Source organism: Hippocampus guttulatus, chromosome 9 (assembly GCF_054856545.1).
Source record: "Hippocampus guttulatus isolate MCC_2025c chromosome 9, RoL_Hgut_1.0, whole genome shotgun sequence".
Lineage (NCBI taxonomy): Eukaryota > Metazoa > Chordata > Actinopteri > Syngnathiformes > Syngnathidae > Hippocampus > Hippocampus guttulatus.
The window spans coordinates 4,315,834-4,338,133 of NC_141269.1; the positions used below are offsets into that span (position 1 = coordinate 4,315,834).

General features: G+C 45.1%; 3 protein-coding genes and 1 long non-coding RNA gene across 8 annotated transcripts; 2 read left to right on the forward strand and 2 right to left on the reverse strand.

Annotated features, from left to right (window-relative positions):
- Positions 1 to 7: 7 nt before the first annotated feature.
- On the forward strand, positions 8 to 2,995 carry trmo (tRNA methyltransferase O). 2 transcript variants are annotated; one of them, XM_086119259.1, is made up of 6 exons: positions 8 to 303; positions 837 to 973; positions 1,040 to 1,214; positions 1,415 to 1,572; positions 1,878 to 2,354; positions 2,548 to 2,995. In XM_086119259.1, exons 1-6 carry the CDS (start codon positions 215 to 217, stop codon positions 2,781 to 2,783), a joined length of 1,272 nt encoding a protein of 423 aa, XP_085975385.1. In that variant the 5' UTR covers positions 8 to 214; the 3' UTR covers positions 2,784 to 2,995. The 2 variants fall into 2 exon arrangements, with proteins under 2 accessions (XP_085975385.1, XP_085975386.1); XM_086119260.1 differs by having other exon boundaries at positions 106 to 303; positions 841 to 973.
- A 449-nt stretch (positions 2,996 to 3,444) lies between these two features.
- Positions 3,445 to 16,274, forward strand: spag5 (sperm associated antigen 5). Of its 2 annotated transcripts, XM_086120253.1 has the most exons (24): positions 3,445 to 3,645; positions 3,737 to 3,838; positions 4,445 to 6,366; positions 7,003 to 7,195; positions 7,282 to 7,398; positions 7,612 to 7,704; positions 8,652 to 8,786; positions 8,871 to 8,990; positions 9,074 to 9,166; positions 9,840 to 9,974; positions 10,270 to 10,363; positions 10,462 to 10,609; positions 10,678 to 10,728; positions 10,806 to 10,980; positions 11,172 to 11,293; positions 11,419 to 11,587; positions 11,691 to 11,835; positions 12,017 to 12,257; positions 13,160 to 13,280; positions 13,388 to 13,468; positions 13,543 to 13,692; positions 14,704 to 14,778; positions 14,898 to 14,978; positions 15,063 to 16,274. In XM_086120253.1, the coding sequence occupies exons 1-24, from the start codon at positions 3,619 to 3,621 to the stop codon at positions 15,132 to 15,134; spliced, it is 4,662 nt and encodes a 1,553-aa protein (XP_085976379.1). In that variant the 5' UTR covers positions 3,445 to 3,618; the 3' UTR covers positions 15,135 to 16,274. The 2 variants fall into 2 exon arrangements, with proteins under 2 accessions (XP_085976379.1, XP_085976378.1); XM_086120252.1 differs by having other exon boundaries at positions 14,704 to 14,978.
- Positions 7,172 to 10,821, reverse strand: LOC147199919 (uncharacterized). The gene is made up of 4 exons (XR_015101839.1): positions 10,658 to 10,821; positions 9,610 to 10,589; positions 8,882 to 8,987; positions 7,172 to 8,784 (listed from the first exon to the last, which is right to left on the reverse strand). It is a non-coding gene; the product is annotated as an uncharacterized LOC147199919 (long non-coding RNA).
- Positions 16,275 to 16,366: 92 nt separating the features above from the next.
- foxe1 (forkhead box E1) lies at positions 16,367 to 20,653 on the reverse strand. Of its 3 annotated transcripts, none has more exons than XM_086120254.1 (3): positions 20,505 to 20,653; positions 18,975 to 20,037; positions 16,367 to 16,517 (listed from the first exon to the last, which is right to left on the reverse strand). In XM_086120254.1, the coding sequence occupies exons 2-3, from the start codon at positions 20,012 to 20,014 to the stop codon at positions 16,367 to 16,369; spliced, it is 1,191 nt and encodes a 396-aa protein (XP_085976380.1). In that variant the 5' UTR covers positions 20,015 to 20,037; positions 20,505 to 20,653. The 3 variants fall into 3 exon arrangements, with proteins under 3 accessions (XP_085976380.1, XP_085976381.1, XP_085976383.1); XM_086120255.1 differs by lacking the exon at positions 16,367 to 16,517 and adding an exon at positions 18,347 to 18,871; XM_086120257.1 differs by lacking the exon at positions 16,367 to 16,517 and having other exon boundaries at positions 18,347 to 20,037.
- Positions 20,654 to 22,300: the final 1,647 nt, after the last annotated feature.

Here is a 22,300-nt window from a genome sequence, read left to right on the forward strand (position 1 = left end):
ATATATTATTGATAGACAATACTGTACTTCACTTGTGGAAATAGACACACCCTTAAACTGCAGTTCCCGTCTGATCGATAGATGGCAGTAGCGATCCATGATCCATTTAACCTTGTCAGTATAAACCTAAGAGCAAGAGTGCTTGCAGCATGTTGTAGCTAGCAGCTACGGAGTGAAAATATAACGATCATTTTCTCAATTTGACTTGTCCGAAATGGCTTCGGCCAGTGACTGTTGCGGCGAACGTGTTGATATATTGAAACAGCAGGTGTTCGTAATGCGAAAAGAAATCAAGAATCTTCGGTAGGCTCCCTTGAAACGTGATTAGAAGTCGTGAAAAGCATCGTAGTACTGTGTGGAATAGTCATCTCATCATCCATGCAATCATTTTATAAACCGCTGGTCATGTCATGAAATGTCTTTTGGGATTCCGTGGTTGGCATTACCATAAACGTGGATGTTTTTTTCATTATCCAGGAGCGGTTATGATACGCTACGCACGCGTGTTTTCCTTCGAAACAAAATAAGTATAGTGGTGTCTATTAACTACGCCTGTATAAGGTAATGATTTACAATAGGGCTCTGTGACAAATAATAACCATTGCCAATATATACAATAATGCTCACTTTTGGTACATTGTACTGTAACGTATAGAGGTGTAAAACTGGACTGCACTAGCAAAAAAATAAAATAAAAATATGCACATGTAAAATTGCTTACTTTAGAAAAAAATATTTAAAATAAATTTGGTAACTAAGACAGAGTTACCGTCAGAACGGTACTTCGTCCTAAAACCGAGGACACCTTATTCTCATAATTTGCCTTTCACCAACAGGCAGATGCTGATCAATGCAACCAGAGCTCATCGCAAACACATGCTTTCAATTGAGTCCGCTGTGTCCAAGGTTGGTGCCTTGGAGCCAAAGAAAAGCCAACCTCCACCGACGTCACCCCAGACAGCTCTTGAGCATGGTAACGATAGCAGCAGATTTTTGCAACATGAACAGTTTTTCATTGCAATTAACTGTGTCATTGCAGGAAAAATCCGAACGTTGCCGATTGGATACATTCATTCCTGTTTCTCTGAGAAGAATGGGACTCCCAGGCAGCCTACCATCTGTGGATCCTCGAGGGCGGAACTGCGACTGGAGCAAAGCGTCTTCAATAACCCTCAGCATGCCCTCGTAGGGCTAGAACAGTTTTCTCATATCTGGTAGGTCACGCGGGTTGGTTTTTATTTATTTATTTTTTAGAAGCTCTAACATTTTTGCAGCACTGCTGCATCTCGGCATTGTACCCAGAAATAAAAGTTCCACTCCTGTGAAGCTATCAAATGAAGAAGCACCAGTGGAGTGAGTGCTTCGAAAGCTCACTGACCTGAAGTCTCATGAGATATTCTTCTTTCCACGACAGGGTTATCTTTCTCTTCCACAAAAACGGCCACTTGAGTCACAAAGCCAAAGTGAAGCCCCCGAGGCTGAACGGCAAGAGGGTCGGTCTGTACTCGACTCGCAGTCCGCACCGGCCCAACGCTTTGGGCCTGACTCTTGCAAAGCTGGACAAAATTGTTGGTGTGTATATATATATATATATATCATCATTAAAGGCGACACACACACACACATTTTGTTTATTGCTGATTTAAATTGGCTCCACTATTTCATTCTGACCCGCCAAATTTCAGAATGGTTCACCCATGACCACATTTCCAGAAATACAAATTTACTTGATTGTTCATCTTCACTCTTGTTTGGTGGGCAGTCACCCCAGAGACCAAACTATTTGCTTACAAGCAATTAAAAAACATGTTTTCCTTAATGAGTGGACAAATCCAGATATTGTGCATTGATATACAGTATATCTGCTTCATTTCTAGGTGATACGCTACATCTGTCAGACATTGACATGATTGCCGGCACCCCTGTGCTGGATATTAAACCCTACATTCCGGACTACGATTCCCCCTGCAGTCGGAGGACCACACACTCGGAGCCTTGTCAGCCCAACACAGATCGCGCCCCTTTGTCACCTCGTGAACCGATTCAAGCGCAGTTGATAGAAAAGGGAGCAGGTCAATTTGATGATAGTCCAAACCCTGTGGAGCCTCTCGGCATGTTGGAGGAAGTGAAGGCCTACTTGAGCAAACGGGACCTCAGTCAGGTAAATGACGACTGTGCGTGCGGCCCCGAAGACCATCGGGGGTGTGAGCAAGACCGGCGGCCATGTTACACAGAGGAGGCCTACAGCACCATTGCTAGCTGGATCAGAGAGCCGCCAGTCGACAGCCTGGAGGTGCGCTTTACCCCAACCGCACAGAGGCAGTTGGCTGACTTCTTTCCCACCAAGCAGACAGGTAATCATTTGAAGCCTGATCACCGGATGAACCATATTTCTGCCATGTGGTCTCCAAAGGGATCGATCTGGGTGGGTCAGTATGGAGGTTAAGTCAGATTATTAATTAGTCTTTCACTTCGTTACAACTTTTACGGTATGAAAGGTAATGAAACAGGCGATGGGTTCTGATCCAAACTTTTCATGTGTTCCAGGTCCCTCTGGTAGCGAACATCCGAGGTTCAGGTTTCTGCGTAGTTCTGAAGAGGCCGCCGCCGCCGTCCGAGGGGTGCTGTCTGCAGACCCGAGGTCGGTCTACCGGAGAACTCGATGCAAAGACAAGCTTTTCTTCTTCACCCTGGACACTGCAGACATAACCTGCTGGTTTGGACCAGGCTTTGCAGAAGTGCTGCAAATTCAACCTGTTCAATGCCCCGTTGACTCAAAGTAGAATGAGCTCCCTTATGGCTGCTATTTTGTTTTGATATTGCATTCTTAACAAATAAAGTTTAAAAAAAAGGTTTTGCTTCTACAAAGGAATCAAATCTGTATATTGTAGAAGTTCTGCATTCGTATGTTTTCAACTTCTCTCATGACCTCCTCTTAATGCGGAAGAAGTACTTGTCCTTTACTCTGTCCATTAAAAAAAACCTTCTATGATAATTGACTGTGTATTTACCCAGTGCTATATTAATGAATATGATAATAATCTATCATAAATAGTAATAAAATAACCATATCTTGCTCATGGATGACATGCTAAAATTAATCTAAAAGTCAGTGACATAAATAAATGTGAAGGAATGTAATTAATACGAAAATAAAATAAGACATGAAAGACAAGCCGTTAAAAAAAACTCAGGACGTATACGAATTTAAAAAAAGATTATGGATGGACAAATAATGGAAGAATGGTTTCGGCGTTTGGCGTCAATAGTCCTTGGTCGATTGGCGCAGTTTCGCTCCATCCTGTAGGTGGCAGCAATATAAAACAGTCCAAATTCATGCTTATTCAAAACATCATGACGACGAAGAAGAAAATTGACCAATAGCAAAGCGGCTATTTCTGTTTTGAACGAAACGCGCTTGTTGACGGTTTCACAGAAGGTTTGACACATTTTCTCTACACATTTTAAGAGGTCTACTGAGCAAGAAAGTTTTGACCATTTATACACGTGCTAAAAGAACACAGCAAACTCATTCCGGCGCGACGATTCGGTTTCGCATTTATTCGAGGAAGCAGTGTCCCTACTTTCTCATACGAACCGTTTTGAAGCACGCCTGAGATGTCAAGTCGAAGTGTGGAAGGCTCGGTAAGAATTGAAATATTTTTGGGGGCATAGTTTTAGAAAATTCCAGCTTTCAAGTGCTGTAGTTCATATTTTGATTCGAATCCTTTTTTAGCCTTCCAGGAGATGTGAGCAGCGCCCTCCGTTGAGAAGTTTGGAGAATGAAAAGCAGCATCTGCCTTCTCCGCCGAGACACAAGTCCAAATCACTGATGAAGGTACCATGTTTACGTTTAGAGACTACTAAAACATTTTATACTTCTCTAATTGTAAAACGCAGTACATTATACTGAAAAATACGTTGAATATTCATTAAAGGATGAAATGGTTTTGCATTTACTGTACCAGTGGAAAATCTAAAAAGTAATTGCTTTAAAATAATATAACACCGTAAAAAAAAGAAAAAAATATATATAATATGAATATAATGGTGGTTTTTTTTATATATACCTGTATATGGCTGAAACCTCATAAGTCACAATTTTGGTAAATGGAATCATTTTCAAAAATCTATGCTAGCTACTAGTCCACAGTGGGTGTTATTTTATTATAATATTTTAAAAATGTAAATTATTGACCAATCTAAATCGTTGAAAATGGCCTGCTTTTTATGATGATGCAATGTTGGTGGTTGTACAAACATGCCATTTTGGGGTCTGCTGAAACTATACTATTTTGGAGATACAAGGTTTCATACCAGTGCCAACAATATTTATATATGGAGAATATTTAGTTTTGAGCTGGGAAAAAAATATTTAAAAATACAACTATTTGTGTGTTTTTTTGTGTTTCTGCTTCTCTAACGCACTCATTGTAACCAACAGGAGGATGTTTGTCTCGGCCTGTGCTCTCCTCCATCAGCCAATGTGACACAAACCATCAAAATGGCCACTTTTGGACCCGTCGATCTCACATTTCAATCCTTCATCTGCTCCGGTGGCGAAGTGATGATTTCAGAGGAACCTTCACTGTGCGCAGAAGACCACATTTTCTTGCCTCAAGACCAAACTGTTGGTGGCACTTGTGAAAAAGAGGATATGGGGACCAGTGAAACCCGCAGCATACACATGGTACATCCTTACTGCCACCCTGAGCGAACGGATCCTGCTGTGGTTGAAATCATTTCAGCCAACACAGAGTCTGACAGCAGTGAGGTGAAAGTTTTAGCTGGCTCCAGGCAACCGGGTGAAACCGTTCCTTTTGTAATAGACGATAAGCATGGAGATGATCCCAACGACTGTCAACGTGAAGGCGCTCCGAGCGCAGTCTGCGATGTGACATTCAAGTCATTCACCTGCACTGAGGTTGAGGTGGAAATTCCCAACGTCACTAAAGTGGTAGATGAGACAGTTCCTCTTCCAGCAGAGCAAATGGTCACCAGTCATTCAGAGCTGAGCTTCTTACCTGCTGATGTGCGGCTCTGCAGCGATCACTTTGACCACCCATACTGCCATTTTGAGACCAATGTGGACACCTTTGGACAAGAGGCCGACTTGTTGAGTGCTTTTGTCGCTGTTCCGGGGGAACAGGCTGAAAACTCCCAGCTCCTCCATAACGAGTCTCTCACAGTGGATTACGTTCAAAAGAGCCAAAATGACGACGAGGCGGTTACTCTTACACCAGCATTGGACAAGACTCTGACTCACCATTCAGTTTCTTTAAAAGTCCAAGATGGATTTTACGATGAAATTCCCGCGGTCACTGAAATGTTTAACGAGATCTTTCCTCTTCCAGCGGAGCAAATTGCAAGCGGTCAATCCCAGCCACAAATTATTCCTGCTGAGGTGAAGGAATGTGGTGATCTTTTAAACTGTCATTTTGAGAAGAATCTTCTAGATCCTCACATTGAGACCAAAACGGACAATTGCGGGCAAGTTGCCGGTATTCCAGAGGAACAAACTAGTCACTCAGAGTTCCTGACCAAGAACCAGATTCTCACAATGGATCCCATTCAAGTGAACCCAATTGATGATGTTTTAGGGACTTCGACACCATCATCGGAAAAGACATTGGCGCCTGAGTCAGTTTATTTAATAATCCGCGCTACACCAGAGAGGCTTGATGATGGCAAGATGGTTCCCGAGGGGCAGCCAAATCTGGACTTCAGCCAGTCCAGCGAGGCCAAGGACAGCGCACTGGGTTTGTCTGAAAACAGACCGCATGTCCCATCACCTGTGGGTGAACCTCTCACGGAGACCTTGCCCACTGTTTTAAAAGTGCTCTCAGAGCGGCCGTCTGTCGTGTCGGCTCTTCAGCTCATCAGTCCGATTCGAAGGGCGTCGCTCACCCTCGCGAGGGCTTGCAGGAATCCCGCTGACCCCTGTGAGAAGAACGCGCTTTCACCGGACGGTACCGAGATGGCCGCTTTGTGGACGGACCGCTTGGAGAGCCCGCTGCCTCGTCCCCTCTTCAACTCCACCACTCTGTGCAACAAGCTCCAGTTGGAGGGTCCGCAGCCAGAGGATTTGGGGAAGAAGAATCACGGGTCGGCGGTTCCCGACGGGCCTTTGATTCCGGATGGCCCGCTCCAGCAGCAGCTACGGCAAATGGCGGAGTTTCTCCTGCTGGCGTCGGGAAAGATTGATTTTGCCGCACCCCCCGCAAAGTCTTGCGGCGTCGGGGTGGGCGTCACCCCTGTAAAAATGTTGGATCGGAGCCTCAATACGTCAGGAGAGTTTGAGAGAAAGGCTGATTTGTCCAACGCGGATGCCTGCACGCTTACGGATCCTCTTCCTCTCATGTGGAAGTAAGTGATGGAAATTCTTAAATGCTTACATTTTAGAGCAGAGGGAAAAAAGTGTCAGTGATGGACTGAGACGAGTTGAGTTCACTGGTACTGGGCATCTCAGATTATTTGCTTGGAAATTACCCCCCCCCCCCCCCCCCCCCCAAAATCTATCGAACTCTTGCTCAAAACTCATGAGTCAGGTCCTTGTATCTCAAAGCACCTCTGTATTGTTTTTGAACAAACGTTATCGATTTGAATCGCCCTTCATCTCAAGAGTCTCAAAGTCTGGCCCTACTTGTGAACAAATATGTAAACATCTTTCAATGCAAAATGAAACTTCAAATCCAGTTGATTATCATATCTTGATTAAATGAGAATCGTAATAATAAGCACAAACTCGAATTTATCATGGGCTAAATGAGTTCAAATGCTATTTTCTTGTTTAAAGTCACTTGCCCTGTACTCTAAACAGACAAAGGATGCTAATCAGGGTTAAAATTCAATCAGTTGTGCAGCTTTTATATGACAACAATAAAATAGATTAAAAAAAAAGAAAACAAGTCACAACAATAGTTTAAAAAATAAAGGTAGGTGGAGAATTGAACGCGACCCCCCAGCTCCAACTGGTCTTCCCCCGTTTGTTTGCCTGGGCAGCTGTCCCGCAGGAAGCTTGGACAGCGTGCCAAGAGAGGAGCTCGAGCAGAGGCTGACGTCCAGCACGGTCATGGTGGAGGCCTTGGTGCAGCAGCTGGCCGTGGCCCGGGCGCTGTGCGCCCCCTCTGCAGGCCCGCCGCCGTCCCAGCTGCGGAACAAGCTGGTGCAGACCGACCACACGGAGCTCAGCCAGGTGACTGACCTGACGTGAGAATATAGAAATTCCAAGTCAAATCATTATTTCACTTTTTTTTTTTTTGGTGCGTATATATCACCAAGACGACAATGTATAGGGACTTGTATATGGCGGCGTTGGACAGGATTGGCAACTTGGAGCAAGATGGAAGCTCTGTGCAGGAACTCATCCGGTATATGCAGGAAATGCGCGTCACCATGGTGAGCTCCCCCGTGTTTGTCCGTTACAAAAGATGTCGGAGGGAGATAACAACCACGCAATGGACACTTGTCATCATGTTCACCCTCGTTCCTTTTGCGCATACACCAGAGTTGTCTGAGTTTCCCCATTATGCTAGCAACCTGCTCACCCGTTTTTTTTTTTCCTTGTCTGATATCCTGGACTAAAAAAAAAAACTCCCCTTTTCCCAACAGGCATCTTTGACGGGCGACACCGATGCAGCGCTCTCCGACATGAAGCAAATGGAGGCGCTTGTTCGAGAGGATCATCGAAGACTGGCTTCTCATGTAAATATCACCCAATATATTGATGTTCAAAGGGAAAGTCACATTTTTAGATCATCAAATGTTACATTTTTAGGGATTTTTTTTCAAATGAGGAAATAAAATGTCTGTTTTCAAGAAAAAGGTCAAATTATATATTCTTAAAAAGGTTACGATTGAGGGAAAAAAATTGACAGAAAAAAGTGCACATTCAAACAAAGTTGTATAGATTTGGGAAAAAAATTGGAATATTTCATGAATTTTTTTTCCCAAGAAATACAGCTGGTATGTATCTCACTGAGCGGCGAATGCCTGCGAACATAGGAAAGTTGGGTTTTCCTCAGGATTTGTAAAAATTTGCAAAGATGTTTGCAGGTGGTTTTTATTTAGCGCAAACAGCGTTTCATGTAAAACAAAAAAAAAAGAAATAAAAATTTGAACAAAATTTTGCAAACATTTGCTGGTCAGTGAGATACCAGTTGTGATATTGCGACAAAGTTGTGTTTTATTGAGAAAATTTGTATTTTTTGAAGGGGGGGGGGGATTTAGTTCGTATTGTTTTCAAGCAGAAGGAATGCTTGAAAAAAATTCTTAATAAAATACAACTATAGTATATAATCATTCTTATTGTCAAGAAAGATAGTTGGTTTGATAAATCATAATGTTAAAAGAAATGTTTGTCATCTTTCAAGAAAGAGATTTTTTTTCATGCAAAATTTGGGTTGGGTAGGGGGTTTGAGAAAAAAACATTTTTTTTTAAATACACAAAGTATTTCCAGAAAATACATCTAAATTATTCATGAATAGGACACAACACACACACACACACAAATGTAAAACAATCCATCGGTTTGTGCTCGTCAACACACATTCCAGAAAATGGACGGATGGAAATTTACACATCACCACCGACAACGTATAACACTGCATGTGCCTTGTCAAACTCCAGTTCATTTGTGTTCTCCTTATAGTACGGCGAGATGAAGTTGTTGTATACTAAGTTCAAGGAAATGCAGACACGAATGACGCAGAAGGTTGACGAAGCATTCCGGCAAAGAGACGAGATGAAGACTCGGATGGAAGACGCTCAGACGTCCAAGGAAGCTGTAAGCATGAAAGCGACAGTCATCTTAATGCTTGCTCGTGAATGAAGAGGCGGCGATTCGACTTTTTTTTTTGTGCGCGCACAGGCCTTCAGTACCGTGGAGCAGGTGAGGACTTGCTGCGCCGGCGAAATGGCGGCACTGCGGAGGAGCGTCGGCTCTCAGCAAGAACTCTTGGCTGCTCTCAATGTTACCTTCCCAGAGCTGGTGAACAAAAAAAAAAAACTGTACATTGACCAACATCCTCTCTGAAGATGTCCCTTTTCAATCCTTTGTATCTTCTACAACAGGTTGCACTAAACAAGACCAACAGTGAAACCTTGCGCACTGCTTCGGATCTTCTGTGCCAAACCATGCAGGATCACTCCAGTTTGACGAATGAAGTGGGTTGAATATATTTGAGCAAATTTGTACTGTATTGCACAAGCTCTCTTGCTGTTGTATAACCCCCACCCTACATCGTACTTTAATGCTTGAAAGTTTGAATTGGACACCTGTAAAATACACTTGAGAATGTCAACCGATGGGTCATGGCCAGCTTCTCAAACCGAAAAAACTTTTCATGTCCATCTTTTTCAATTTGTGCAATTTTTGTTGTGAATTTCACTTTAATTAAATTAAAAAAAAAACGTCTAGTATGCAAATATTATGAGCCGTGACTTTTTCAGTCAAACACGTGTGACATAAAAAAAATTAAAAGTCAATTTGAATTCTGACAGATCAAGTGAAACTGAGGGAAATAAGAACAAATCCCTTATTTGCCAATAGGAGATCACAGTCCTTGAAGGGAAGAATTGTGCTTCCAAAGATCTGTGATTTTATTTACTTATTTATTTCTTGTGTCGGATGGATCCCGTCACCAGCTGATGGATGCGCTTCCCTATTAACAGCTTGGCGCCTCGCTAACAAGAGGAACAGCAGCTGTATTGGTCACGTGGCTTTTTCTTAATGCGTTGCACCAAGGGGCACATGCGCTGAGGCAACGGTGTCGCCGGATCCATCACTTGGGGTCACTACTGACTCTTTCTCCTGAGTTGATTGTTCTTGTTGTTGCAGTTGTCCAGCGTCAGGAGTCTGGTGCTTCGGACCACTCCTTTGCTGCTGAGGCTGAACGAGAAGGCGGCGGCTGCTCTGAGAGAAAGAGACGAGCACGTGTCCGCGCGGGACCAAGCTCAAGAGGAGAAAGAGCAGGTCACTACAGCATCAGCAAAGAATTTTTTTTTTCTCTTCATATGAAGCAAGCTTTGAAACCCTCCCAGCATTAATTCAAATCAACTGAAGTAATATAAAATAAGCATTTTTTTAAATTACAAATAAAGGGAAAATAAGTTGCTACACCTGAGACTTAAAAAAACCCAAAAACATTTATTTATTTAATTTTAATCATCCTGCCAAATGTGAATAAATCAATTACAGTCATCACCCAGTCCTATGCTGATGTGATGCTTTCTGACTATTATTATTATTTTTATTTTTTCCCGTGCAGCTGCAAGAGGAGTTGAGAAAAGCCACGTTCAGTCTCCAAACTGCCGATGAACAAATTGGTGATTTAAGTCTGCAGGTTAACATTTTGACCTCAGGTAAAAAAACTAAACAAAAAACAAACAAACCACAAGCGAGGCTGCGGTGTAATGCGTACACCTGCCAATTGAAACTTTTTTTTTTTTAACCCTCCCAGAGATGGGCGTGCTACGTCAGAAGCTGAAGGAGGGTGAGGAGCAGCGGGCCCAGCTGGAGAGGACCGTGACGGAAATGTCAGCCACCATGTCCTCCACGACGGCTGCCCACACCTTTCTGGAGCACACCCTGGCCGAGGAGACGTCCAGGTAATGCCCCACGGCGACTCCTCGATGAATTACAGAATAAAGACTCACTCCAAATGTTGTTGTTGCAGGTTGCAGCAGGCACAGAGAGACGCCAGCACGGCCAAGGAAACAGCAGACCAGTGAGTTCGGTCACTTTGGTGAAATCCGGAGAGTCTTTCCAGTTCTCGTTGCGATGCCTGCAATTTGTTGCGCCCAGTTTGGCGTCGTCGCTCTGCCAGGCGGAGGAGTGGGCGGACGAGCTCAGTCGTGATTTGGCCGAGAAAGAGGAGCACCTAAGGCGGTTGCGGGAGCTCTCGCAGTCGCAGAGCTCACAGATCCAGCAACTGAGGGGCGTCTGTGCGGAGCTCGGCGCCGCGGCGGAGATGAACGAGGTGGGCTGAAGTCGATTGAGTCACCGTCGACGGAGAAAATCCCACTTCCTGGATGAAAGGGATTGAAAAACATAACGGGCTCCATGCATGTCGACCACATTTTCCCCCACCCCGGCTTATGTATGTGTGACGTTGGGTGTATGACGTCGGTCAGTTGACCCACTGCGCATTGTGCCCCGTTTGGGTTCCAGTTCCTGCAGGCGGAGAACGAGGTGGCTCGAGAGCAGCTCGCCGAAAGCGAGAACATGCTCAGGGTTCTCCACGAGAGGAACATCCAGTGTGAAGACCTGAAAGCAGATCTCTCTCGATTGGAGTGAGTCTGCGTTTGCGCCACACTCGCGATGAGAGGAGACGGATCAAAGTCGTTCAGTAAATTATGCGGTGACAGGGTATGACATTTGCGGTGCGCCCCCGACTTGACAGTGTGCGTGTTCGCAGGCGAGAGAGGAAGAGCGTGCAGGAGGAGCTGGAGGCCACCCGGGTGAAAGCCGGCACATCCCAGCGGAAGCGGTCCGAGGAGCTCGCTCAGGCCGTCACGGAAATTACCTTGCTGCACCACACGCTGCGGGTGGTGACCAACAAGCTGCACGACGTACTCGGCGGCGAGGTAAAAGGGACATTAGCGCGGGCGAAGCGCATTCGAGTTCGCGGCTTCCTCGTTGGCGTGTCTGGAACGATTCGTGCGTTTTTTTTTTTTTCCCCCCCCCCAGAAGCCAGAACCAAATAACTCGCAACCAGCGCCCAAAGTGGAGCAGCAGCAACCGTCCAGTTCTTTTCTAGATTGCGTCACGGTCACACTAACTGCTGAGAAGAATGATGATGAGGAGCAAGAGGAAGAAACTAAGACAACAGACGGTAACTTAAATCAACGTTGCCCAAAGGGGTGCCGAACATTACCAGTTAAATTCAGTAGGAAATGAACCTGGGGAATTTTGGCAAAATATGCAACAATCTTAGAAGGGTCAAACCATGGGACAAAAACAGCCCGATTGTCTTGGCGTGTACCCGACCCCAAGTTGACGTTTTGTCTCTTCAGTGTCCACGGACTCACGAAGGGAGAGCATATTCAGCGAGAACAGTGCCTTCACACGCCTGCCCGTCACCCCGAAAAAAAAGCAGCCCGTGGCGCGGGAGGTTGATGAAGAGGAAAAGGAGGAGCAGAGCAGCGTGCTGGAAGTGCTGGCCCACCTGAGCGACACAGTCACGGAGCTCGTCGGCGCCCTCGAGTCCGTGCAGCGACAGAAAGACGCTCGGGCGGAGGAGCTGCAACACGCCGCGTAAGTAGACAAAGTAGTCCTTTCATTGCTCTTTGCCAAATATTTTAATTGGAATGGGTGTACAGTCAGTCATCCCTCGGTTTTCGAACATCTCTGTTTTCGACCAAATCGGTTTTTGACCAGAAAATTTGAGATTTTTACACCTTGGATTACGACCGAAAACCGGATTTCAACCAAACTACCGGTAATCAAATCCGAATACGCCACTCGACTCCTCTCGGCTTCCTTACACGAGGAAGTGACGTTTCCTCGTGTTGTGTTCATTGTGAGCAGATTATAATGGGAAACTTGGTTTCGGATTTTGAACAAATCGGTTTTCGAACAGCCTTCTGGAACGGATTATGGTCGAAAAGTGAGGTGTGACTGTATTTCACTTTTGAAGGTTCTGAACGTTCCGGCTTGCGATCTTCTTTTAGCGGTTTGAAACGGCGTCACTTCAGTTTCCAAACGAAGATATGAACTTTATGATTTCATAAAGAAAACAAAAAATTGATGTAATGTATTCTATATTTATTTCATTGCGTAGATTATTCCAGATGACCATAGTTGACGATGCACTTTCAGCCAGTCAATTACACAAATACAAAATGAAAACACTTGCAAGTAGCATGGAGGCAACAAATACAACCATGGCCGCCCCAGATAAAGGCACAAGCTACAGACCAATGTACTACAGCATCTATCCATGTTACTTTTGGCTTACAATTTATTAAAAAAAAAATCATTTCATTTCTGTACATTACAATAAAGGGCTATTAGTATTTATCAAAAGCATGTACCATTAAAAAAAAAAATCATGTTGGCACTTTAATTCATTTCACGTGTCAAACATTGAATTGCTAAGAGCTTTGTCTCGCAACGAATTGTACGCGCGTGTATTGAAGTGCTCGTCTTCCTTCCAGCTGCAGCCTGGAAATGGCGCTGCAGGACACAAACAGCAAGGTGTCCGAGCTGAAGCATCAGCTGAGCTGCCTGCGTCGGCAGGCCGAGCACCGAGAGCAGGCACTGCAGCAGAAAGCTCAGGTTGGAGGCGCCGAGCGTTCGGAAAGATTCCACAGTGCCTAGAATTCATCATTGACAGGCCTGTGATGCTGAATGCAACGACGGAATTCTTTCTCTCCCCATGACAGGATTCGAAGATGATAATCAAGCTCATGAATGATGTCACCGAAGCCCAGGAGCTGATGCTCAAACACAGAATTGAATATAATGTAAGAACCCTAATCTATCCCTCATCGAGTCATGTTTCAAGCGTAATAAACTTTTTTTTCACCCCCACTAACAGGAGTTGCGTAAGGAGATGACGGAGCTGCATCGCTCTCTCCAGCAGAGTGAAACGGAAGTTCAAATCCTGCGCGCCGAGCTCAGGAAAGCCGGCGCGCAGACGACCAGCGAGGTTGTTGAAAAGGAAGAGAAAATCCTTTTGTTAAAAGAGGTATGGCCATGCTGGCTTGGTGATTCCCTTACAGGTTGCCACGGCAGCCTGTTGGGCTGCAAGATATCATTAGGCGGTGCCCTGTGGGGGGAAAAAAATAATGCTATTCCACTTTAGCTAGCCTGCGACGCCTACATCCCAGATGAGATTTTTTTTTTTTTTAATTCACTTGCACTTATTTTTTCTTTTCCATCCATCGATCCATCCATTTTCTGATCGGCTTTATCCTCACAAGGGTCACGCGGGGAGCTGGAGCCTATCCCAGCCGTCTTTGGGCAGTAGGTGGGGGACACCCTGAACCGGTCACCAGCCAGTCGCAGGACACACACAGATGAACAACCATCCGCGCACTCACTCACACCTAGGGACAATTTAGAGTGTTCAATCAGCCTGCCATGCATGTTTTTGGAATGTGGGCGGAAACTGGAGTACCCGGAGAAAACCCACGCAGGCACGGGGAGAACATGCAAACTGCACACAGGGAGGCCAGAGCTGGAATTGAACCTGGTACCTCTGCACTGTGAGGTGGACGTGCTAGCCACTGGGCCGGCATATTATTATTATAATTATGATGATGATTATTATTGTTTTTAATTATCATTCAAATTAAGCTGGATGTTCCCTGTGGTGAGTCACCTTTTTTGCAAGAGAGGGACTTTAAATATTCGTCCATTAGATGGCAGAAGTTACAATAAAGCTTGGTGTCCAGTCCACCTGTTGCCATTCATCCAACAGTTCTTGCTAGTGAATCAGCTGTGTGTTCAATTAAGCAGGCTCAAATGTCACACACAGTAAGTCCATTTGTGAGGAACCCCCCCCTCACAAATGGACTGTCACCGACCGGGTGACAGTTAAGGTCGAGCAACGCAGCTTGAGGAGATTTCGTGTGTTACGGTCGGATGAAAACAATTGCGCTGAGAAAATATCATTTTCTCTTGTCTCACATTATAACTAATTTTCATGCAATTATCTGTGCCTTTACCCGCCATCTCCTTCCTGTCCTATCCACAGGTGGAGCGACTGAAGACGAACCTTCAGGAAACGGAGCAGACCAGAGGCAAATTGCTCGAACGGGCAAAGCGACATGTAAGTGCACGACACACACGCACATGTCAAATGGTGCACCGGACACAAAATGCACGCTCGCCATTCATCCGCCGAGAGGGTTTTCTTCGTGCTCACTATGTGTCTCGGGCTCGATGCAGCAACAAATCCAGGAACTCAACCAGCAGAAATGCGAGAACGAGGTGCGCATGTTGAACAACATGATGAATAAAGTCCGGGAGGTACGTGGCCCTTCCTCCTTGCCTCATTGTTTGTCGTAGACTTTCAATTGATTTTTTATTTATTTTTTGTCCTTTTCCTTGTAGACATTGCTGTCGTTGCCTGAGGTGGTGAAGACCTGTGAGCAGCTACAGGAGCTTTTAGAATATTTAGGCTGACATGTTTTTTTTTTTTTGTCTATGTTCATGAAGTATAGTAGTATATGTACTTGCGCTGCCTTTTCTGTCCCCTTCAATGTTTTTAAATGTTCACTTTGTTTCACACACTTTTTATGTACTGTTATTGGTAAATAAATATAGAAACTAAAACATGGCGTAATCCATACGGCGTATTTCGTTGGTCCGGTGTATTCAACACACAGGTTTATTTGAGTTTAGTTAGACAAACAAAATCTGAAAAAGCAAAAAATGATTCGCATTTTAGATTGGCGGTTCATTTATTTTGTATCAACCCGCATTTAAAATTATTAGAACGTGGCAGTGCTAGTTTTCATTCCCATTTTTACATTTTGAATGTTGTAAAACAAAAAAAACATTTAAAAAATGTTTGAAGTCATGTGGGTATTTGTAAACCAAGTGAAACATTTCCAATTTAAATTTTTTCTACTTTTGAAGATTATAGCTTGCAGCAGCGGGGGGGAGGGGGGTGTCACCATTTGTTTTTACACTGGAGGGTCGGTCGCTCCTGATGAAAGGAAAGTCCTACCGGTTGAAATAAATCACCATTAATTATGTTTTTGATAATCCATCCATCCATCCATTATCCAAACTGCTCATCCTCACAAGAGTCACGGGCACGCAAAAGCCTATCCCAGCTGGCTTCGGGGAGCAGTTGGGGCTCACCCTGGACTGGTTGCCAGGCAACTGCATGTCACACTTTCACAGGCCGGGTCCACCTCAGGCCGAAATTTTGGATTGCATGACATCACTTCCGGCGCAATTTGACCGGATGTGGTGTCCAAATTTACATCAAGCTTATCTTTTGCTACAGTTAATGCGGGCCACTGAGGCTCCATGGGGCGGAGCCTTTGGATTCATCGAAGGACCCAGCCTGCAAATTGTCTTTCTGGAAGTTGGAAACCGCGTGCGGTCGAGTCGCACCGGATATAACATCATGCGGCCTTCAGTGGACGCAGCCCGTCCCTGTGAATTTGGACACAATTATTTTGCGGGCCCCTGAAGGTCTGGGGGAGGAGGGGCACAGTTTGAGAACCATGGAGCAATATATTTAGCGCGCTTGTTAGTCCCACCGCATTTTTAAAATGTATGATTCCATTGCACTCCACTCTTGGAAAAAAAAAATCACAATTCAGCCCCGTCTGTCACTGCGGCTTCTTTCCCAGGCACGTAATCAAGCGTGTCACGCTAACGAAGTGCTTCTCTTTCAGGTCTCATCTTGTCTGAAGTGAGACACAATGACTGCACTGGGCTGAACGATCACGTTTGAAATGGTTCCATTGCTGGAGCAGATTAGCCAAGTCCTTAAAGTGTTGAGGCGGTTGCGAAAGCCTGGCTCCGGACGCCGCTTCAAAAGCAGGTGGGCTGAAACGGCACAGAAAGAAAGCATTGCAGACACCAACTCAGGACTTTTGGAGAAATCCTGTTTAATTTAGATGTACTCTTAAAAAAATGTCTGCTACAATTTCCAACATAACTGTTTTTTTTCCTTTTTGGCAACACCACGCATACAACGTTCTTCATACAAGCCACTTATTGCAAAGCCTTTGACCATCAAGCCCAATAACTTAAGAAAAAAAAACATTAAACCTGATTTTTTTTTTTAAACATTTTGTCTCATTACTTTCAAGCCATTTTGACTGTAGGTTGTATTTTCCTGGCTCTATTCATTAAAAGAAAAAAGTTTAGAATCAATTATTCTGTTCCTTAAATTAGCCTATAATGGCAAAGCCAAGCCAAAAAAAAAAAACAGACAAAAAAGAAAGTCCCATTTAAAAAGGAAAATTTGTCCACATATTTATCTTTGCTTAAACGAAGGACATTCTTTGTTTTAAGATTTTGGACTACTGCCTTTGATTCGTCTGCTTGATGGCACCATTTTTCCACAGTCAAAGCATGCAGCATAAATGTGCACCCTTTTAATGTTTTCCGACTGACATAAGCGAGTGGCTATCAGTGTTGCATAGTAGGTTGTGTTCAATAAGTATAATTCCAATTTGCCAGAGTATTAATATAAAAGAACTACAATGGTAATTTCTGTACCATAAAAAAAAAATCGCCAGACCAGAAAAAAATAATTATTTTTTAATACCAAAAAAAAAAAGAAAAAATCATTGGAAATGCTTTTTATGATCCCACATTTATATCATAAAAGATATCCAAGTGCAATGCTTTATATTTTCAATTTGGACTGTGTTTAATGTGTCCTCCAGCTGACGATATGTTTTCTACCATTCAAAGTATGCAGCAAAAATTTCACACGGTTTTTACCGTTTCAATTATCAAACTCTCAATGTTGGACGTTTTATGTGTTGAAAAGAAAATCATGTGTTTTCATCTTCAATTTCACAACTTCATCCGTCTTATCTCTAAGAAGTCCGCATTCTACATAATAATCAAATTCACTCAGTAAATGTTTCAAGACACGCTGAAGTCGTTTTAAAACAGGTCGTCATTTTCCGTCGAATCAAATTTAACGGGACACTTGTGCCTCGGCACACGTGTGCAGCATTTTCACGTATATCCATGTAGAGTCCTTGAAGTTAATATTTCATTTTGGTCTATTGACTTCATTTTAACATTCGAAGCATGGAGCTAAACTTCACAATATTTGTGGTTAGCTATTTCAAAGGACCTCTTGAGGATTAAATGGAATCAAAACGTGTCCATCGAGATGCTCACCCGCTGACAACGCGAAGAGGCCATTATCTACATCTGGCTCACCATGACCAATGTGGAAAAAAAAAAAGGGGTTGTCAGGTTCAGTTGACAAATCACGGTGTCCTCAGGAATGCATAAAGAAATATGCGACAGACGTGTCTCTCAATGGGTGTACTGGAGTGTGACGTTAAACCGCATCCAACTCGAGTGGGAAGGGAGTTGGGTTAGCAAGTCCCAGCTAATGTCTTACAAAGTATTCTTTGTGACTGGCGCGGTCAGTGGCATTAAACTGAGGCGTATCGGCCGTATCGTGAAACCGAAAATAAATGTACTTCCTGGTGAATAAGTCTTAGTATTAGCCAAGTCTCGGCCCATGGCTGGAAATGGTTTCTTGAAGGGCATCAGACCAGAAAACCTTTGCTATGATTGGAAATTATGATACCGATATCCAAACTACAGCCCGCGGGCCATTTATAGCAAGCTGTCTGTTTTTAGGGGCCCGTGACAAAATGACTACTTGAGATGACACCGTGTCGTTTGTCCACATTGCATTTTCAATGCTGGTCGGGAAGGCAGAAGTAAGAATGTTCATACGTTGGTTTGAGACGGAGCTTATCTAGATTTACAAAAATGTTATTCATAAGCCTCACCGACTAAAAATAATTCAGTTACAGCAGCAAACGGCGTGACGTGACGTTGTTTGCCCTCCTTTCTTGACTTTTGATTTTCTTGAGAACTTGTGGAGATGTGATTCTGGTGCTGCTATGTACAGGGGTGCATCTGTTCTAGTGAGATACAGGGCTGTGCCCCCCGCCCCACCCCCTCCCCCTAAAAGCTCCAAAAAATGTTTGACTTTTGCGTTATCGTCTAGCTTTTGAAACATTTAAATGCTTACACCGATACAATTCCTTAGCATATCTTTTCTCGACACTAATGTACTAGTTTTGGCTTGTCAAATAAATTAAAAATGGGGAATGTCACAGGGGCCCTTGCGTCCTTCCATTTTCCTGTATTCGTAAGTTTGGATGCCACGGAATGATGATGTCCTCGTCGAGAATCTTGAGGGACAGAGATGAAAAGGGGCAGGAAGAAAAGCATCCCTCAAGTAGTACCTTTACAGGGTGCTTATATGCTGTTAGCCGTCAAATAGCGGACACAAACCTGTCCATGTTCCCGGTATAGGACGGGTGTCGCAGGTAACCCCCTGCGGTGGCACTGTTGTACTGGGAGAAAGACCCCAGCTGCACTGGCGAGACCCTGCCGTAGGGGTCCGCCGTCTCCCCTGAGGAGCCCATGCGACCGGATGCGGCGTACACTTGGCCGTGGCCTTGTCCGTAGAGGCCCTGGGGAGTGGCGTGGTGGTGGTGCGATTGACCGCTGGGTCCGGAATAGGCGAAACCCGGGTGCATGGAGGAGCGGGGCGGGGCGGCCCCTCCGCACGTCTGGTTCTGGAAACCCGGCGGCGCCACGCTACAGGGGCTGGATCCGTTGGGGATCCCTTCAGGGGTGAAACTACGGCCCGGCTGCTGCATTCCGTCCGGCCCCTGCGCTCCCAGCATGCCGCCCGGAGGTCCGATTAGGTTGTTGATACTGAACATGCGAGTCTGAGCCGGGCCGAAGCCGGGCGGTGACGGGGAAGGGTAGTAGGACGAGGGCAGCTGCTGCCCGTAGGACGGGCTCAGGGTCATGTTAGGGTACACGGCGTTGGAGTAAGCTGGCGACCTGGTGATCTGGACCGGCGCGAAAACCGGATTCTCGTGCGCATACGAGGCGTACGTGCTCAGGTCGCATCGCTTGAAGCGCTTCCTGCGCCGCAGAAAACTTCCGCTCTCAAACATGTCCTCGGCATTCGGGTCCAAGGCCCAATAGTTGCCTTTCCCCGGGCGCCCCGGCTCCCGGGGGATCTTGATGAAGCAGTCGTTGAGCGTCAAGTTGTGACGGATGGAGTTCTGCCACTTCTTGGAGTTGTCCCGGTAGAAGGGGAAGCGCTCCGTGATGAACTTGTAGATGCCGCCCAACGTCAGCTTGCGGTCCGGGGAGTTGGCGATGGCCATGGAGATCAGGGCGATGTAGCTGTAGGGCGGCTTGCCTCGCTGCAGGGGTCTTTTCCTGCGTCGACCTCGGGGCTGATCCTCCGGAGGGTCGGCGACTGCTGAGGATGCGTCCGTCGGAGCGTCTTTCTCCACTTTGACCACCGGCATTCTCTTTGGCTCCTCCAGAAGGCCTGCAAATGAACAAATCACAATGTGAGCCTGCGATCGACAGGTACCAGGCTCCCAATCCTAACGAAGCGATTTTCTGAACATGACTTTGAGGCTGAAATTTTGGGGGGTTGTGTTATACTGATAAATCACTCGCTTAACTCACATTACAGCAAGTAAACAGATAACGCTAGCTACTGTAACATGAGTTGTGGCAGCAGCTTGAGAAAAATCAAGACCGTCTTTCTAGCACCTTGAATTAACTTTTTCACTTGTGGCTAAAACTCTCCCAGTCGTGGACTCCCTAGCAGTCTGCCTGCAAATGGAAAAATCGCAATGAGATGGTGAGCGGGGAGATCCTTGGGTGACGTGCGGAGAACCGAAATTTAACGCTTCTCCTCATTCCCCCCTCGAGAGATTTGGTACCAGGTGACCTGACGTCGTCTATGTCACATGGAGGAAAATTGGGAGACGATTGACGGCAACTCACGGTCTGTGTCCAAATCCAGCGCTTGTTTCCCAAGGCGGTCAAACGAGTTCGGCTTTCCCGGCGGTGCGATCCTGGCGCATTTGAGCTCCTTCCCACCAACGTCTTCTGAGGTCAGGTGGAACCGGTGAGCCCTGCGTCCTCCATGCGTGGCGTCTGAGGTGTGTTTGAGAATGACTCATCGTGCTGCCTGGGAGGCATTACCTCCGCCGTGAGTACCTGAGGGGCCACACCCCCCCTTGTGCGAGCATCACATGCTCCTCGCATGCCTCTTTCGCTATTGTGTCCCTGCACGCTGACGGACACGTCTACATCAACAAATGATGTATGCATATCTTGAAATGTCTCCCAGTGAGCCGTAGAAACTTGCCATTTTGTCATGTTTTCCCACAGTGGTTAAAGTTTGTGCTCATTTGATATACCAAATTGAGGGATGGGCGTATTATACAGGGGTCTAATAAGAAACACATTTTGTAGCCATTTAGCAGTACCTTGGCAGTACTTAGGGGTCGTTTAAGAAAAGAAAAAGAAAAAAAATCACTGATTTATAGCGTAGGAACAGACTTGGGCACCGCCTATTTAGAGGATTCGGTTTGTTGCTGTTTGCAGCTTTAATTCCTCATGATATGTATATCCCACCTCAGTTTATTTTTTTTAAAATGGCGTCTTGTTTTTTCAAAGCTGCGGTCTTAAGTGACCTCTTCAGTGGCGAGTTACGCCGCGTGTTGTTCTACGCGGCTTGCCTTGTTTGCTTTGGCCCCACGCTGAAACAAGGCAGCTGCATTTGAGGGATGTAAATGCACTGTTTTTGTTTTTCAAACTGTGATTTCAGCATGCAAATTTCAGGCCACCAAAAGAGATTGTTCTTTTAACATGCGCGCGTGGTTGGCAGAGTTATCTAATAAACAAGTTAGATTCCATCCACATTTATTTGTTTGTTTTGGGGGGGGGGTGGGGGGTGTCAATCCCAGTCTAAAAAGAATTGGGTCAACAAAAAAAAAAATCCCTGAAAATGGACCGATCCACTACTCGGGTCAATTTGACCCACTTTCTTTCCCAATTTTGGGGTCGTTATACAGATAGCAACCCAAACTTTGGGGTTGTTTTGTGCTAATATTTTGGATTGTTTTTCCACAAAACAACTCCAAGAATTATCTTAAAAAATTGCGATTAATTTGAAGTAATCAATCAGTCCGTTTTGGACCCAACAGTTTTTAGAATATGTAAAGCAAAAGAGAATTAAACAGTAGTTTGTTTTATTCGAAATTGTCTATTTTTGTCAGAGTTGTTTGGTGCAAAAGTTAAAAAACCAAAAACTTTAAGATTATTCCATTCAAAACGATCAAAATTAACCCAAGAAGTTAAGTGGTCAATTTTGACCCAAATGTGGTTATTTTGAACTGTTTTCAGAGTATATAAACCAAAAGAGAATTAAGCATATTAAAGCACCATCATGTCCAACCAAACGACCGTACGTAAGTCTGCTATCTTAACGCTAACATGTAACACAATACTTGAAAGGTGGGCGAATGGAAATTAGCAGCGATGTATACGGTAAGCTAGCTTCTTCAAAGTTGGTTCTTTTCCTTAGTCCGTGTAAACGTACCGCCTGGGCGCAGCTATTTGGACCTAACAAGTATGGGCTTCAGCGCCTTAATCCCTCAAACAAACAGTGATGAATATGGCCCCAAACCTCTCAACGCCGCTGCCGCGAGTTCGGGCGAGCGCGTGCTTGGAGCGCGCCGAGCGAGTTAGCCGCCGATGAAAGGTTCAGTCGTTCTGGCCGGAGGCCGCCTCGA

Excerpts from the sequence above, each read along its gene's own strand:
- foxe1 (XM_086120254.1), bottom strand. The coding sequence starts at position 20,014 with ATGCCGGTGGTCAAAGTGGAGAAAGACGCTCCGACGGACGCATCCTCA. Across the intron at positions 16,518-18,974 it reads TATACCGGGAACATGGACAG|CCCACCTGCTTTTGAAGCGG; the intron begins GTTTGTGTCCGC and ends GTGCCGTTTCAG.
- trmo (XM_086119259.1), top strand. The coding sequence starts at position 215 with ATGGCTTCGGCCAGTGACTGTTGCGGCGAACGTGTTGATATATTGAAA. Across the intron at positions 974-1,039 it reads CCAGACAGCTCTTGAGCATG|GAAAAATCCGAACGTTGCCG; the intron begins GTAACGATAGCA and ends GTGTCATTGCAG. Across the intron at positions 1,215-1,414 it reads GAACAGTTTTCTCATATCTG|GGTTATCTTTCTCTTCCACA; the intron begins GTAGGTCACGCG and ends TTTCCACGACAG.
- spag5 (XM_086120252.1), top strand. The coding sequence starts at position 3,619 with ATGTCAAGTCGAAGTGTGGAAGGCTCG. Across the intron at positions 7,705-8,651 it reads ATCGAAGACTGGCTTCTCAT|TACGGCGAGATGAAGTTGTT; the intron begins GTAAATATCACC and ends TTCTCCTTATAG. Across the intron at positions 13,693-14,703 it reads AAATCCTTTTGTTAAAAGAG|GTGGAGCGACTGAAGACGAA; the intron begins GTATGGCCATGC and ends TCCTATCCACAG.